At 47.5% G+C, this 17,192-nt stretch overlaps 1 protein-coding gene across 1 annotated transcript; it reads right to left on the bottom strand.

The window, feature by feature from the left end:
- Positions 1-1,123: 1,123 nt before the first annotated feature.
- MAP1LC3C (microtubule associated protein 1 light chain 3 gamma) lies at positions 1,124-5,004 on the bottom strand. Its single transcript, XM_024235353.3, has 4 exons — positions 4,850-5,004; positions 4,694-4,749; positions 4,431-4,537; positions 1,124-2,291 (listed from the first exon to the last, which is right to left on the bottom strand). Exons 1-4 carry the CDS (start codon positions 4,905-4,907, stop codon positions 2,069-2,071), a joined length of 444 nt encoding a protein of 147 aa, XP_024091121.1. The 5' UTR covers positions 4,908-5,004; the 3' UTR covers positions 1,124-2,068.
- Between the last annotated feature and the right edge of the window lie 12,188 nt (positions 5,005-17,192).

Raw genomic sequence — 17,192 nt, 5'->3', positions numbered from 1 at the left:
CGATCACAGCTCACTGCAACCTCCACCTCCTAGGTTCAAGCAATTTTCCTGCTTCAGCCTCCCCAGTAGCTGGGACTACAGATGTGCACTGCCACGCCTGGCTAATTTTTTGTATTTAAGTAGAGATGGGGTTTCATCGTGTTGCCCAGGCTGGTCTCGAACTCCTGAGTTCAGGCAATCTGCCCACCTCAGCCTCCCAAAGTGCTAGGATTACAGGAATGAGCCACTGTGCCTGTCCCCATGCTGCCAACTTCTAATCACAATAGTGACTCTGTGCTTGTCTATTTCTGTGTATAAATGGAATGTTGTGGAGATGACCCCTCCCTGTGCCAGCTGGTTCCTCTTCCTTTTCCCCTGGTCACAGCCACTCATGGAAGCAGGACCAGTAAGAAACCTACAATTAAAAAAAAAAAAAAAAAAAAGCCGAGCGCAGTGGATCATGCCTGTAATCCTAGCACTTTGGGAGGCCGAGGTGGGTGGATCACCTGAGGTTTGGGGTTCAAGACCAGCCTGACCAACATGGAAAAACCCTACTAAAAATACAAAAACTCTACTAAAAATACAAAATTAGCTGGGCGTGGTAGCACATGCCTGTAATCCCAGCTACTCGGGAGGCTGAGGCAGGAGAATCGCTTGAAGCCAGGAGGCGGAGGTTGCAGTGAGCTGAGATAGCACCACTGCACTCCAGCCTGGGTGACAGAGCAAGACTCTGTCTCAAAAAAAAAAAAAAAAAAAAAAAGACAATAAGAGAAAGGCTTATTAATGGGGGAAAAAAAAATCCCCCCTAGGGAGAAGCTTATTCGCCATTTTCTACACACGCGACCTATGTGGAAACATGGCTGGTGACTACCTGTACTTCTTGACTCTACCTCTGCATACAATGACTCAGCTAATCAGCCCAATAAGTGCCCTGTGTTCATTTTTGTTCAGGGAGGCACTGCTTTGGGAACTATTCCCAGTGTCCTCCTTACTTGTTAGAATTAATAAAATCCCCTTTTTAAATCCTCCTTGGGAGTAGTGATTGGACCGTCACCCACCAAGCAATCAAACCCACCCACTGTGTGGGTTAACTGTAACAGTAGTTAGCCATAGAGAGTTGTGAAAAGAAGCCAAAGAATAAAGCTCCTTTAAAATAAAGAATATTTATTTTAGAATACAGCTTGGCACATAGTAAACATGCACATGGTTTAAATGACTTTATGTTGAGAAGTTACAGCTTTGGCATAAATATGTATGGTATAGAAGGACAAAAAGAGAGTGACAGAAAATAACCAAATAGAGTGAATGCTGGGGAAATCGAATAATCTCTCTAATGACCCAGATAAGAGCACCTCCAGATGAACTTACCATGGTTCACGCTGGCTTCACTGGGTTCCAAAGAGACAGCCTACAGGCCAGAGGTTCTCTAGGACGAGCCCTAGATGGGACACCTGCCCACATACAGGGAGTGAAACCCACTCCTCAATGGCCCTCCCGCATATACCACAGAAGACACTTAAAATATTATCTCCAGCTCATCACACAAGCCAACCATTTCTTATTTAGAATACGGTTATATGGCTGGATGCAGTGGCTCATGCCTGTAATCCCAGCACTTTGGGTGGATCACCTGAGGTCAGGAGTTCGAGACCAGCCTGGCCAACATGGTGAAACCCTGTCTCTACTAAAAATACAAAAATTAGCCTGGTGTGGTGGCATGTGCTTGTAATACCAGCCACTCGGGGGTGGAGGCAGAAGAATCACTTGAACCCGGGAGGCAGACGTTGCAGTGAGCCAAGATCACGCCACTGCGCTCCAGCCTGGGCAATAGAGCAAGACCCTGTCTCAAAAAAAAAAAAGATAATTATATAACTTTCAAGAGCAGCCCACATTTTTCTTAGAAGGACACAAGAGCACAGAGCACAAAAAGTAAACTAGGAAGAGCCACCACTCTGCTGCCACTGGTTGGAGCTGATCACCCCAGGCATCCCTGCTTCTCAGACTCCTCCACTGTATACACAGGAGAAAACCAATCCCTTCTGCCAGCATCTGACGCATCTGTCAGAGCACACATCCTTCCCGACATGGGCTAGAGAGGATTGCAGGGTCTGTCCTCAAGGCTGCTCCCATCCCTGGGGGCTGCTGACTCCAGGCAGCCAAACGTCTCCTGGGAGGCGTAGGTCATGTACACGAAGCCATCCTCATCCTTGTAGTCTCTGTAGATCTCTGCCATGGTTGCGCTCATGCTGACCAGGCTCTTGTTGTTCACCAGCAAGTAAAAGGCTTCCGTGGCTCTCAGGACCATGCGGCTCCTGGGATAGGCAGGAGGGTGGTGAGGGGGTGGCCTGCGAGACAGCCCAGGGATCTGCAGCCTCATGACACTCAAGAAGACTGAATTGCTCCCTTCCTCTTCCCTGAGATTTAGGAACTACAAGGCTTCCCAGTTGGGTCAAAAGGGTGAGGCCATTCCATGGATGAAATATGACAACACAAACAGGATGAGGAAACATGACAACACAAAAACGCTAAGCAAATAACTTCTATTTGCTATGAAATGAAAGCTATTGGGCTGGGTGCAGTGGCTCATGCCTCTAATCCCAGCACTTTGGGAAGCCAAGGCAGGCAGATCACGAGGTCAAGAGATCGAGGCCATCCTGGCCAACATGGTGAAACCTGGTTTCTACTAAAAATACAAAAATTAGCTGGGTGTGGTGGCGTGCACCTGTAGTTCTAGCTACTCGGGAGGCTGAGGCAGGAGAACCAGGAGGCGGAGGTTGCAGTGAGCCGAAATTGCGCCACTGCACTCCAGCCTGGTGACAGAGCAAGACTGCATCTCAAAAAAAAAAAAAAAAAAAAAGAAAAGAAATTAAAGCTATTTCCCTAGAGGTACAAAGGTGATGCACAGTCTCTCTGACATTTCATTTTTTTTTTTTTTTATTCCCCTGCCTCAGCCTCCCAAGTAGCTGGGATGACAGGCACGCAACACCACACCTGGGTAATTTTTGTATTTTTAGTAGAGACGGGGTTTCACCATGTTGGCCAGGTTGGTCTGGAACTCCTGACCTCAGGTAATCCGCCTGCCTTGGCTTCCCAAAGTGCTGGGATCACAGTGTGAGCCCGGCTCTAACCCTAACTTTCATTCTCCCCTTGGCCATCTTCAGTTCACACTGAACTAACTTTAACACGTAAGCTTGCCTAGAGGGAGGAAATCAGAATGCTCTTAACTCAGTAAAACAAAATAAAAAGAGGCCTGGGCAACATCGTGAGACCCCCATCTCTACAAAACATTTTTAAAATTAGCCGGGCGCGGTGGTGCTTTCCTGTAGTCCCAGCTACTCAGGAGGCTGAGATGGGAGGATCGCCTGAGCCCAGGAGGTCAAGGCTGCAGTGAACTAGGATCACACCACTGCACTCCAGCCTAGGCGACAGAGCTAAACAAAGCAAAATAAAAAGACACTCATTCATCGTGTGTTCTCAAAAAAACAGGCTGCAACAGCGACGCAGCTTCCAAGCACTTTTCAACCCTGTTGAAAACTTACTCATCGGGTCTATTTACCTTACTCCCAAATCATTTTTTACTGAATCCATGTGTCAAGTGACTTCCTTTAAGCTTTAAGAATAGCTGCCTGTTCTTTGCTGTATGTACCTCTGGCTTAACCAAGGGAGGAGTGTGTTTGGGGGATGCTTTTCTCTCTCAGTGTTCTGAGCAGGGAATGTTTCCTTTGGGGAGAAGTCCCCACCCCCAGGCGCACATACACTTGGAAAAGGTGCTGGTCTCTGCAACGGACGCGCAGACTCAGTTTCACACAAGATCTGAAAGAAAGGTTATCTCCCGGACTAGCTTGAGAGCCAAGACTAACCACTTTAGGAAATTCTTAGAAATGTTGGCAGGTCTTTTTTGTTGTTGTTGTTGTTGTTGTTGTCTGAGGGATTCTCCTTACCTGTTTAAAATAGAGTAATTTCTTTTTTTTTTTTTTTTTTTTGAGACAGAGTTTCACTCTTGTTGCCCAGGCTGGAGTGCAGTGGCACAATCTCGGCTCACTGTAACCTCCGCCTCCCAGGTTCAAGCGATTCTCCTGCCTCAGCCTCCCAAGTAGCTAGGATTACAGGCACCCACCACCACGCCTAGCTAATTTTTGTATTTTTAGTAGAGACAGCGTTTCACCACGTTGGCCAGGCTGGTCTCGAACTCCTAACCTCTGCGATCCACCTGCCTCAGCCTCCCAAAGTGCTGGGATTACAGGCATGAGCGCCCGGGTTTAAAATAGAGTAATTCTAAGAGCATCTTTTCAGGGTACTAGTGAATCTAAAAGATGACTTCAGAAAAATCTCTTTCCTCTCTTCTCCTGACATGCCCCCATCCCCAAAATAAAACCGCCACAACGAAGAAAGCCGAACAGCCGCGGCGCACCCAGCGCATCTTCCTCCCGGGCATGCTCTGCGCCACCTACCGGATGATGCTGAGGAACTGGGTCATGGTCAGCTCCTGCGGGACCAGGAACTTGGTTTTGTCCAGCAGGGGCAGGAACGTCTCCCTGGGGTAGCGCTCCACTATCACCTGTCAAGAGTGTCAGTCCTTAAGAATGTGACTCAGCGTGAGTCTTAGGAACTCGGAACAGAGAGAGGGAAGCTGTTGGCTGCTCCTGGTGTTTTCAAAGAACAGGATCAGAACCCCACCCCCACGCCCCCCAGCGGAAGTCCAGTGGTGTCTTACCGGGATTTTGTTGGGGAACTTTGCCCGGATTCCAGCAACTTCCTCTTGTCTGATTGCTGTGAATATTTCAAGCACAAGAGAAAAAGCAAAGATCAAGAGAAGGCCAGATCCTCTCCTCTCTTTAGATAATCCAGAAAGCTACCCCAAGAAATTTACCCAAGCTTTTCCTCTGCTTGAAAGGTCTGACGCTTGGGATTTTCTGTGGAGGCGGCATTGCACTCAACAGCTGTGTCTGTTTTAAAAAAGAAAAAAAACTGTCCCGCAACCAGGAACCTAACTCATTCCTCCAGCTGCTTCCAAACTGCCTGCAGGAGCCTGAAGGAGGCCCTTATGTAGGGCTGAGTGACATCAGGCCTCTCCTCTCCCTCCCCTCTCCCCACTCCCCCTCCCTGGGCAGCAGGAGGTCAGTTCTGATGGAAATGGAATCGCCACCTGCTTGCTGGTCAGAGAAAGCCACTTTGTTCATGACCAGTTCAAGATGTTTCTTTGCAAAAGAAATTAGGGTTTGTAATAAAATCATTGGCTGGGCAGCAGACTGTGGAGAGGTAAAACTGCCTTGTGCTGGGATGTTTTTATCCTTCAGTAGCAAGTGGGGGTCCAAGCTGGATCCACCTCAGCCTGAAGTGTGCTGTGTGGTTCTCACAATGGTCCATGCCCTTTTTCACAGAAAGAAACCTATACTAAGAAAGGTGAAGTGATTTGCCCGAGGGCACACAGCTAGTAAGAGAAGCGGTATGGATTAAAACCTAGAGTTGTACACTGGGTGCAGTGGCCCACGCCTGTAATCCCAGCACTTGGGAGGCCGAGGCGGGTGGATCACCTGGCCAACATGCTGAAACCCCATCTCTACTAAAAATGAGCCGGGCGTGGTAGCGGGCACCTGTAATCCCAGCTACTCAGGAGGCTGAGGCAAGAGAATCGCTTGAACCCAGGAGGCGGAGGTTGTAGTGAGCTTAGGTCACACCATTGCACTCCAGCCTCGGCAACAAGAGCGAAACTTCATCTCAAAAAAAAAAAAAAAAAAAAAAAAAAAAACCCAGAGTTGTTACAAGGAAGTCCAAGTACTACACTCCGGTATATTCTGTCACTTAGTTTTCTCTGGGATAAAAGAAGGAAGGAAGGACAATTGTCCCCAAGATCTCACTTTTAGAGTTAAGAAATTGGGCCTCTGGTCATACACAGGGGAAACCAAACTCCATTTCTCCTATATTCTCACAACACAGATCACTTTTGACACTAGATGTGTGTGTGTGGGGGGGGGGGGGGGGTGGGGGCTCCCCATACATGGAGCAATCAGTTCTACAGTGGACACCAGCTAGGTGTCCTCCAATCCAACTCTGACACTGTCTACCTGGAGACAGCATCAGATCGGGCTGAGGGCTCTGTCCCACAAGACTGTCTCCCACTTTCAATGCCAACTGCAAGCCCCAAGTTGTGTTTGTTGTTTGTTTGCTTGTTTGAAACAGAGTCTTGCTCTGTTGCCCAGGCTGGAGTGTAGTGGCACGATCTCAGCTCACTGCACAATCTCAGCTCACTGCAATCTCTGCCTCCTGAGTTCAAGCGATTTCTCCCGAGTAGCTGGGATTACAGGCCCATGACACCACGCCTGGCTAATTTTTGTATTTTTAGTAGAGACGGGGTTTCGCCATGTTGGCTAGGCTGGTCTCAAACTCCCGACCTTGTGATCCTCCTGCCTTGGCCTCCCAAAGAGCTGGGATCACATGCGTGAGCCACTGTGCCCGGCCCCTGGCTTGTTTTCCCTGTGCCTCTGAACTATGGGACATAAGTCAGGCTTCCCGCAGCCCCTGCCTTGGGTTTCATTAATTGGCTAGAATGACTCACAGAACTCAGGGAAACACATTTACCCGTTTATTACAGAGGTTATCACAAAGGATACAGATGAAGAGATGCATAGTGAGGTATGGGGGAAGGGCATGCCACCCTCCAGGAACCTCCATGTGTTCAGCTATCAGAACCTAGGCCTTTTGGGTTTTTATGAAAGCTTCATTATGCAAGCAAGATTGATTAAACCATTGGCCACTGGTAATCAATTTAACTTTCAACCCCTCTACCCTCCCCAGAGGCTGGAGGTGGGGCTAAAAATTCCAACCCTCTAATCTTACCTTTGTCTTTCTGGCGACCAGCCCCCATCCAGAAGCTACCAAGGGGCTGTCAGCCATCAGTCAACTGATGAACTAAAAAAAGACACTTATTGCCGGGCACAGTGGCTCACGCCTGTAATCCCAGCACTTTGGGAGACCAAGGTGGGCGGATCACTTGAGGTCAGGAGTTCGAGACCAGCTTGGCCAACATCATGAAACCCTGTCTCTACTAAAATACAAAAAAATTAGCTGGGCGTGGTGGTGGGTGCCTGTAATCCCAGCTACTAGGGAGACTGAGGTAGGAGAATGGCTTGAATCTGGGAGGTGGAGCTTGCAGTGAGCCGAGATTGTGCCACTGCACTCCAGCCTGGGCAACGGAGTGAGACTCAACCTCAGAAAAAAATAAAAATAAAAAAAGACACTTATCACTTTGAAAATCCAAGGATTCCACCGGGTGCAGTGGCTCACACCTGTAATCCCAGCACTTTAGGAGGCAGAGGTGGGCAGATCACCTGAGGTCAGGAGTTCAAGACCCACTTGGCCATCATGGTGAAACCCCCTTCTTCACTAAAAATACAAAAATTTGCCAGGCATGGTGGTGGGTGCCTGTAATCCCAGCTACTCAGGATCCTGAGGTAGGAGAATCACTTGAACCCAGGAGACGGAGGTTGGAGTGAGCCGAGATTGCACCACTGCACTCCAGCCTGGGCAACAGAGTGAGACTTCGTCTCAAAAACAAAAAACAGAAACAAACAAAAAAGAAAATTCCAAGAATTTTTAGAACTTGTATGCCAGGAAATTGAATGAAAACTAAACATGTATTTCTCAATATCACAGGGCCTGAGAAATTAATCCCTTGCCTGGGTTCAAAGGGGCTAGGAAGGGCAACACACAGCTCTTCCAGTTCCCAGGGCCAGGGGTTGCTTCCCGGTACTTACGCCCATCCAGGTAGCCCTTCAGACTCTGCACGGCCAGAAGGCTTGCGTTTCCTTTATTGTTAGCAGTGTATGCCATGATTTTCTGTATTCAGCAGTGAAGAGTCTTAAAATGAACAAAATGTGACAAAGGAGAAGGAGATAGTACATTTGCTGGGTGAATTGAAGGGTCTGACTCTTGGGGCTTTAGGTCAATGATAAGAAATAGATGTCAAGAGATTAAATGATGGCATCACTGAAGAGATAACTGGCCTCATCTTCTTTCTCTGCCTTTTTTTTTTTTTTTTTTTTTTTTGAGACGGAGTCTCTCTGTCGCCCAGGCTGGAGTGCAGTGGCGCGATCTCGGCTCACTGCAAACTCCATTCTCCTGCCTCAGCCTCCCGAGTAGCCGGGACTACAGGCGCCCGCTACCTCGCCCGGCTAACTTTTTGTAGTTTTAGTAGAGGTGGGGTTTCACCGTGTTAGCCAGGATGGTCTCGATCTCCTGACCTCGTGATCCGCCTGCCTCGGCCTCCCAAAGTGCTGGGATTCCAGGCGTGAGCCACCGCGCCCGGCCCTATCTTTCTCTGTCTTAGAAAAGCAGGCATCCCGTCAGGTGTGAATAGTAAGGAGCAGGTGTGCAGTGCTCTGCGCTGAAGTACCTTTCAAATCTGCAATCTCATGTAAACTTTCCCAGTTGCCTTGCAGGTGGGAAGGGCAGGCAGGATGCTCACACTGCTCTGTTCTAGATCATTCGGCCAGAATGCAAACTGCGCCAGGATCCAACCCAGACTGGCCAATCTCCAGGGGCAGCCCAGACTCTAAGACCAGGCAAAGTTGGTTCCACGCCTGGCCCTCCCACCTATACACCTTAATTTCTGATCTTGGATACATGGCTTCACTTTACTAAATATGGCTTTTAATGGTTATGGTAATCTGTAACTCAGAATAGTTATGTGAGGCTTAAATGAACTGGTTTCTGTAAAGCAGCTAGTATAGTGCCTGCCACTGTTCCTCAGTAAATGTATCTTCCCCTCACTTCCCCAAGCCGTGGTTCCCCCAAATCTTTATAATCCCAAGAAACTTTATGTGCATTCAGGTTTGAATGCTGAAGGCAGAGGTAGAAGGAAATAGTGCTCAGCTGGGGCCAGGAGAAGATAAATCCCAGCTGTGGTGTTTGGTCAATGATTATAAGGGCTTTGAGATGCTTCCTAACTGCCTTGCATTTGATTTTCTGGGCTGAGGCATGGGGATTGCTGTCTAGTCCAAGCAGGCTTGCCTCTCAGATGGAATGGAGATGAAGGAGGTAATAGAATGAAGCACTGGGAAAAAACAAAATGCAGCAATACTTCCAGAATCCATCATCTTTCAGGCAGAGGAATGGGCTGGATCGTTTTTTTCTTTTCTTTTTTTTTTTTTTTTGGAGGGGGCGGAGGGAGACGGAGTTTTGCTCTTGTTGCCCAGGCCGGAGTGCAATGGCACGATCTCGGTTCACCGCAACCTTTGCCTTCCAGGTTCAAGCGATTCACCTGCCTCAGCCTCCCAAGTAGCTGGTATTACAGGCATGCGCCAACACGCCCAGCTAATTTTGTATTTTTAGTAGAGACGGGGTTTCTCCATGTTGGTAGGCTGGTCTCAAACTCCTGACCTCAGGTGATCCACCCGCCTCGGCCTCCCAAAGTGCTGGGATTACAGGCGTGAGCCACGGTGCCCGGCTGGTTTTTCTTTCTTTTTTGGCGGGGGGGGGGGGGTTGAAAGCCATCTTTTGAGGGGAGCAGTGTCTGGTGTGTCGTCTGATGGCATCGTGCTCCTGGCTGGTGCTCCTCTGGCAGCAGAGTGAGACCTAGGTGGCTGGGAGGTGACCAAAACCACATACTATGGATGCTACATGGACCGTGGGGAAGGAAATAAGAACAGTCCTGTGGAGAACAGCTGGAGCAAGAGTGCCCTCGCTGGATTAGGAGGTCTGTCTATCAATATTTTAATTTCTTTTTTGTTTTGTTTTGTGTTTTTGAGACAGGTCTCACTCTGTTGCCCAGCCTGGAGTGCAGTGGGATGATCACAGCTCACTGCAGCATCAACCTTCTGGGCTCCGGTGATCCTCTTTGCTCAGCCTACCAAGTAGCTGAGACCATAGGCTCACAGCACCATGCCTGGCTAATTTTTTAAATTATTTGTAGAGATGGAGTCTCCCTATGTTGCCTAGGCTGGCCTCATACTCCTGGACTCAAGCAATCCTTCTGCCTCAGCCTCCCAAAGTGCTGGGATTACAGGCATGAGCCACCATGTCCAGTCTACTAATATTTTAGTGAACAAAAAAATGGCTGGGTGCAGTGGCTCATGCCTGTAATCCCAGCGCTTCGCGAGGCTGAACTGAGAAGATGGCTTCGAGACAGGAGTTTGAGACTGATCTGGGCAACAAAGTGAGACCCCTGTCTCTACAACAAAAGATAATAGGTTGGCTTGGTGGTTCACGCCTGTAATCCCAACACTTTGGGAGGCTGAGGTGGGTGGATCACTTAAGATCAGGAGTTCAAGACCAGCCTGGCCAACAAGGGGAAACCCCGTCTCTATTAAAAGTACAAAAATCAGCCGGCATGGTGGCGGGGGCCTATAATCCCAGCTACTTGGGAGGCTGAGGCAAAAGAATCGCTTGAACCCAGGAGGCAGAGGTTTCAGTGAGCTGAGATCGCACCACTGTACTCCAGCCTGGGCAGCAGAGCAAGACTCCATTTCAAAAACAAAAAAATAAAACACACACAAAAAAGAAAGCAAACTTCTTTGAAATTCATATTATTTGTTAGCAGAATGGATATGTTTTCAGTTGTCTCATAGAGTTGTGAGATGATTGAATGAGGGAAACTCATGTGTATGGGATGACACAGTTGGAGCTCAATAAATGGGAGTTCTCTCACATCACTCACGCCTCGTGAAGCTCAGAGCCTAGCCCACTCTGCTTGTACTTCCTGGAACTTTTGAAAGGGCTGTCCCAGCTCACTCTTTCCACTTATCTCACCGCCTCTTCACTCCTTCAACTCCTACCATCTGGAGTCTGTCCCAACACTCATGCAGTGCTCCCGGCAGGTCAGCAATCACCTGCACAAGCACTCTTTTTAGTCCTTATCATATTATTTCATCTTTGATTCTTCAACATTTGGAATTGGCCATTTTCTCCTTTTCAAAAAAAATATTTTTAGAGACAAGGGTCTCACTATGTTGCCCAGGCTGGTCTCGAACTCCTGGGCTTGAGAGTGATCCTCCTGCCTTGGCCTCCCAAAGTACTGGGATTACAGGCCTGAGCCACTGCATCCAGCCCATTTTCTTTTTTCCTTTTTTCTTTTTTTTTTCTTTTTTTTGTGACAGGATCTTGTTCTGTTGCCCAGACTGGAGTGCATTGGCACAATCATGGCTCATTGCAGCCTCGACCTCCTGGGCTCAAGCTATCCTCCCACCTCAGCCTCCCAAGTAACTGGGACCACAGGCATGCACCACCACACTTGCTTAATTTTTTAACTTTTTGTAGAGACAAGGTCTTGCTATGTTTCCTAGGCTTGTCTTGACCTCCTGGCTTCAAGGGATCCTCCCACCTTGGCCTCTCAAAGTGTTGGGATTACTTATAGGCATGAGCCACCACACCCAGTCAACATTTTCTTTTCTCATTCTGAAAACTCTCTGATTTCAAGACACCACATTCTTTGGATTCTTCTCCCTGTCCTCTGACCTTTATTCTTGGCCCCTGCTGCTACCTCTCCCTCCTTTGCAGGACCACTTCTCCTTAGGGCCTGTAAGACAACCCAGTCTCAAGATTGGACAACTGATATATGTGACTAAGATACGTCCTCATTTCTGGCCGGGTGCTGTGGCTCACGTCTGTAACCCCAGCACTTTGGGAGGCCAAGGTGGGTGGATCACCTGAGGTCAGGAGTTCGAGACCAGCCTGACCAACATGGAGAAAACCCGTCTCTACAAAAAATACAAAAATTAGCCGGGCGTGGTGGTGCATGCCTGTAATCCCAGCTACTCAGAAGGCTGAGGCAGGAGAATCGCTTGAACCTGGGAGGTGGAGGTTGCAGTGAGCCGAGATCGTGCCATTGCACTCCAGCCTGGGCAATAAGGGTGAAATGTCATCCAAAAAAAAAAAGGCCAGGAGTGGTGGCTCACTCTTGTAATACCAGCACACTTTGGGAGGCTGAGGTAGGTGGATCATGAGGTCAGGAGTTTGAGACCAGCCTGGCCAGCATGGTGAAACCCCTTCTCTACTGAAAATACAAAAAATTAGCCAGGCATTGTGGCACATGCCTGTAGTCCCAGCTATTTGGGAGGCTGAGGCAAGAGAATTGCTTGAATGTGGTAGGTGGAGGTTGCAGTGAGCTGAGATTGTGCCATTGCATTCCAGCCCGAGTGACAGAGCCAGACTCCTTCTCAAAAAAAAAAAGTTCACAAAACTTGTCAGCATTCTTATCTGTAGTAGGCAATCTTGTGAAAATGCAACAGACTTGATAGGCAAATGGAGCTTTAAGATGAGGTTCTGAAAGGATCACCAGTCCTTGCAACCATCGCTACAGCCAGCCCTTACTATGTATAGATTTGAGAGCCACAAGTGACCTTTCTGACTCTTGATGTTGGCTTTGCCCTGGTTCCCCCACAATTCTCTCCTTGTTCTCTATGCTTTTCTGGGATGATTTTAATCATTCCTGAGGAGTTTCCTAAGGTGACTCAGCTTTTGCAATGTGATTAAAAATAAGATTGGCTCTTGGCAAGTGTGGGTGTCTGGGGCTCAGGGAGTGACTGGGATAGATCAAGTTTGCTTCCTGTGGCTGCTGTCATTCATCCTTCCTCCCTACAATTTCTGATATAGGGAGAGACAAGTTTGGGAACTCTAACAACATGGAAGTGAAATGTGTACACCTAAAATAAGAGGTTGGCTGGGCGTGGTGGCTCACGCCTATAATCCCAGCACTTTGGGAAGCCAAGGCAGAAGCATTGCTTGAGCCCAGGAGTTCAAGACCAGCCTGGGCAACATAGCAAGACCCTGTCTCTACAAAAAAATTTTAAAATTAGCCAGGTGTGGGGGCATGTGCCTGTGGTCCCAGCTACTCGGGATGCTGAGGCAGGAGAATCACTTGAAGCTGGAAGGTGGAGGTTGAAATGAGCTGAGATCGCGCTATTGCACTCCAGTCTGGGTGACAGAGCAAGACTCTGTCTCAAAAAACAAACAAACAAACAAAGACGCTACTTACCAGTAATACTTATTGATCTGATCAACATGGGATAAAAACATTTTATTTAAGAGTCAGGCCATCAAAGGAAATAAATGATTCTCGTTCCCACATGAAGTCATTTGAGCTCAAAATCTGCTTAGTTAAAACTTGTGAAATGGTTTTAGAATTGGCAATCTTGCTATCCTACCCCAAGGCAGGATTTTAAAAAGTCCATAATAGCTATTACATGACTGAGGGCAAGACTTCATCTGTGCATCCCCAGTAGCTAGCACAGAGCCTGGCACATAGTACATGCTTATAAAAGTTGAATTGATTTATCTGCATGCAAATTGCTAGCAGGGAAAAGTGCCCAGCTACAGAGTGATGTTGCTTGTGAAGTCCAGCAAGCAGGAAAGGCAAACTCATATCCAGAATACATGTTGATTAAATGCAAAATGAATTGCTACCCCTTCCACGGGGTAGAATGAGGCCAACTTTGTCTACTTGCCACTGAGTTGTCTCCTTGAGGATTGTGCTATCTCAAGGCCTCAGCACTGGTCTCTGCTGATTGGACATTTGGCAACAGTGTAGCTACATCAGGCCTGGTGAGTTGGGGTCCATGCTGCTGAGCTCATGCGTAACCTCTATCCCTGCCACCATGGATACTCCCTCATTCATTTCTTGTTCCAGTCTTGGGAGAACTAAGGGGTGGTGGCCAAAGTCAACCAGTCAACTAGACAAATTGTAGTGCCTCCTCCATGTGGATGTTCTCTGTGGAGCATGAACATGTGATACACAGATCTCTACATTTCATGTCTATGCCTACAGATCCATACTTATGCCCCTTCCCCAGGCTTTTTTTTTTTTTTTTATCCTGATCTTCAAGTTTTTCTTCTTTAAGCCCCTGACCAACAATCAAGTCATTTGCCAGAGCCCATGAGTCTGTATTTACCCAAGTAAAGCACTGGGTGTGCTGTCCAAAGCTCTGCCCAGTGGGAGGATTTCCCCTCAACACTGTCTCTCAGGGCCACCCTTAGTGCAGGTGCAGCCCATTTTTGGCTTGCACCACCGACTAAGCTACTCATCTGTAAATTAAGTTTAGCCTTTTTCTTCCTCTGTCAGTTGATCACAAGTGACCCTCCCCTACAATGGCCAGTAGTGAACAAAGGAAGGGATATGGGTGCAACAGTGGTAGATTTCCTGGGGCTCTGGGCCACCTGATCATGCAGTTTACTCATGCCCTTGGCTTTGCACATGTCTGATCCTACAAACACCACTTCCACTTTATGATGTGTTGCTGCCGCTAATGACATCATGAGTCAGACAAAATATCGTTCATTATGGCCAGTTCTGGCCACGTTGTCTCTAAATGGCTCATGGTCAACTAATTTTTGAAAGATACATCGTTCTCTGCTGCAAATGGCATAACTATGTTTCTGAACCCTAGTGAGCTACATTGTGTTTCGTAGATTGAAGTTGACCATAGACCCACACAGCGTCTTTTCCCACCGTATCTACCTCTGTACCGTAAGGTCTGCCTGGTCATGGGGTACAAGTGGCAGGGGTGCTTTCAATACAACTCTTCCCTACTCTGGCCCAACTTAAAGCTGGCAACTTTTGTGTCCTCTAGAATATGAGTTGAAGCAGAATTCTCAAATGTGGCTATCTTTAGAACCCAAAGAATCCAATCAGGCATTGCCTTTTCTTCTTTGTGGCCGGGCGTGGTGGTTCACACCTGTAATCCCACCACTTTGGGAAGCCGAGGAGGGTGGATCACCTGAGGTCAGGAGTTCAAGACCAGCCTGGCCAACATGGTGAAACCCCATCTGTACTAAAAATACAGAAATTAGCCAGGCGTGGTGGTGTGTGCCTGTAGTTTCAGCTACTTGGGAGGCTGAGGCAGGGGAATCACTTGAACCTGGGAGGCAGAGGTTGCAGTGAGCCAAGATTGTGACACTGCACTCCAGCCTGAGCAACAGAGCAAGATTCTGTCTCAAAAAAAATAAAAAAAAAAAAGAAAAGAAAGAAGATGGGTAATGCAATAATTTTTTTCATTACTTTGGAGAGGATGTCCTGGTACACACAGACCACTGAATCTCTGAAGCTTCCCTGATTTTGCAGCCCCCTGAGTCACTGGAAAATTTATGTCCCACTTCTGGAGTGTATGTGTCTTACCAAGGCTTCCAATGGACTTCTCACTCCTTGCTCATCTGATTAGATCAAATGATCATTAAAAGAGTGGACTAATGCCATGTTATTTGGGCTGTCCAGACAATCTATTTTTCTTTGGACTAAAATACGACAAAGGATGGGAGAATTAACATGGTCTTGGAGCAAGTCCATTAATTTATATCATTATCTGTCCCAAGTACAAGCAAACCGTTTTTAGTTCTTTCTGATAGGGATGAAAAAGAATGCATTTGCAAGATAAAGAACCAGATGTCATGCATCTGAGCCCATGTTAATATTTGCCAGCAGATCTTCTACATCTGGCAGAAGCAGCTGCAGTTGGAGCTGCTGCTTGGCTGAGCTTCCAAGAACCACCCTCGCATAAACGCAGCATCTTCCAAATTCCTTGCCAGGATATAAAGTCCATATAATGGGAAATGCTCTTTTTTTTTTTTTTTTTTTTTTTGAGATGGAGTCTTGCTCTGTCACCCAGGCTGGAGTGCAATGGTGTGATCTCGGCTCAATGCAACCTCTGCCTCCCGAGTTCAAGTGATTCTCCTGTCTCAGCCTTCTGAGTAGCTGGGATTACAGGCACACGCCGCCATGCCTGGCTAATTTTTTGTATTTTTAGTAGAGAAGGGGTTTTTCATCATGTTGCCCAGGCTGGTCTCAAACTCCTGAACTCAGGTGATCCACTCTCCTCGGCCTCCCAAAGTGCTAGGATTACAGGCGTGAGCCACCACACCTGGCCAGGAAAATGCTGTTATGTCAATAATTTCTCCCTTAACCTTACTTTATGTTCCATGCCTTCCCACCCCACTTTTGCCTCCCATCCAGAGCATTCAGAATCCTGGTCCTCATGTTCTCTTCTGGGTGCTGGGGGTACATATTGGCTCCATCAAGCATCTCCTTTGAGAGGAAGACAGGCACCACCTCTCCTGCTGGCCATTATGCTAATGACCAAATAGAGGTCACAATTTATGCAGCTGGGTAATGTCATAACCTAAACCTAGTTATTAGCATAATGGCCAGCAGAAGAGGTGAGGCTTATCCTAAGCAGGGATACATGTTGTCTTGGAAGGCAAATGAGTCCACATCATCTTCAGGCAAGAAGGAAAAGTACTAACATTTCTCCAGCAAAAACAGACCAGGTCTTTCAAGGGGTTCAGGATTTTCAAGTGTATTGACCCAGATTTATCCATCCCAAATTTTAGGTTCCAATACTTCCCAACCAGCACCCTGACCTTGGCATAGCAGACATGCCTAGACTGACAGTTCAACCTTCTCTGGTATTCTATCACTCCTATAACTGTGCTTTGGCCCTAATCCTTAGCTTTTTCTGCCCTATAGATAATGGATATGAGTCTCAGCCAAGGAGGCCCTCAGGGTTTCATGTCCTACCTCTAGGGCGTATGTGTCTTACCAAGGCTTCCAAAAGACGTCTTACTCCTTGGTCACCTGATCAAATCAACATAATGTCATTGATTAGATCAATATGATGTCATCAGTTGAATAATTGATGATCAGGGCTGGGTGTGGTGGCTCACGCCTGTAATCCCAGCACTTTGGGAAACCGAGGCAGGTGGATCACATGAGGCCAGGAGTTTGAGACCAGCCTGGCCAACATGGTGAAACCTCGTCTCTACTAAAAATACAAAAATTAGATGGGTGTGGTGGTGCATGTCTGCAATCTCACCTACTTGGGAGGCTGAGGCAGGAGAATCACTTGAGCCCAGGAGGAGGAGGTTGCAGTGAACTGATATCATATCACTGCATTCCAGACTAGGTGACTGAGACTCTGTCTCAAAAAAAAAAAAGAATTGATGATTAATCATTTTCAGCCTTTATTTTACTTTCTGGAAGGCATCAATAACTCCTGGTAATAGCTATGTGAATCTATAGTCCTTATAATTACTTTAATTCTCAAGCCACCAGTGACTTCCTTCCGCCATTTACCACCTAGTTCACCAATACCTCCACAGCTGGGCGATCAGTGCTTCAGTTCTGGGCAAGGGATCTGGGCACCCTAACTCTGCATCCACCACAGTCTTCACCATCATTGTCATTATCTTCATTTGTTGAATTTTATCATGTACAGTCATTGGGCTAAGGG

This window comes from Pongo abelii, chromosome 1 (assembly GCF_028885655.2).
Source record: "Pongo abelii isolate AG06213 chromosome 1, NHGRI_mPonAbe1-v2.0_pri, whole genome shotgun sequence".
In the NCBI taxonomy this organism is placed as follows: Eukaryota; Metazoa; Chordata; class Mammalia; order Primates; family Hominidae; genus Pongo; species Pongo abelii.
Note: the sequence above shows the minus strand (reverse complement) of the source record. Positions and strands in the feature narration are given on the sequence as shown.

What these genes read in the sequence shown, in the direction of transcription:
- MAP1LC3C (XM_024235353.3), bottom strand. Translation starts at nt 4,907, where the DNA reads ATGCCGCCTCCACAGAAAATCCCAAGCGTCAGACCTTTCAAGCAGAGG. An exon ending in CAAGCAGAGGAAAAGCTTGG is followed by an intron (nt 4,750 to 4,849) that starts GTAAATTTCTTG and finishes AAATATTCACAG; the next exon opens with CAATCAGACAAGAGGAAGTT. An exon ending in CAGTTCCTCAGCATCATCCG is followed by an intron (nt 2,292 to 4,430) that starts GTAGGTGGCGCA and finishes TGCCTATCCCAG; the next exon opens with GAGCCGCATGGTCCTGAGAG.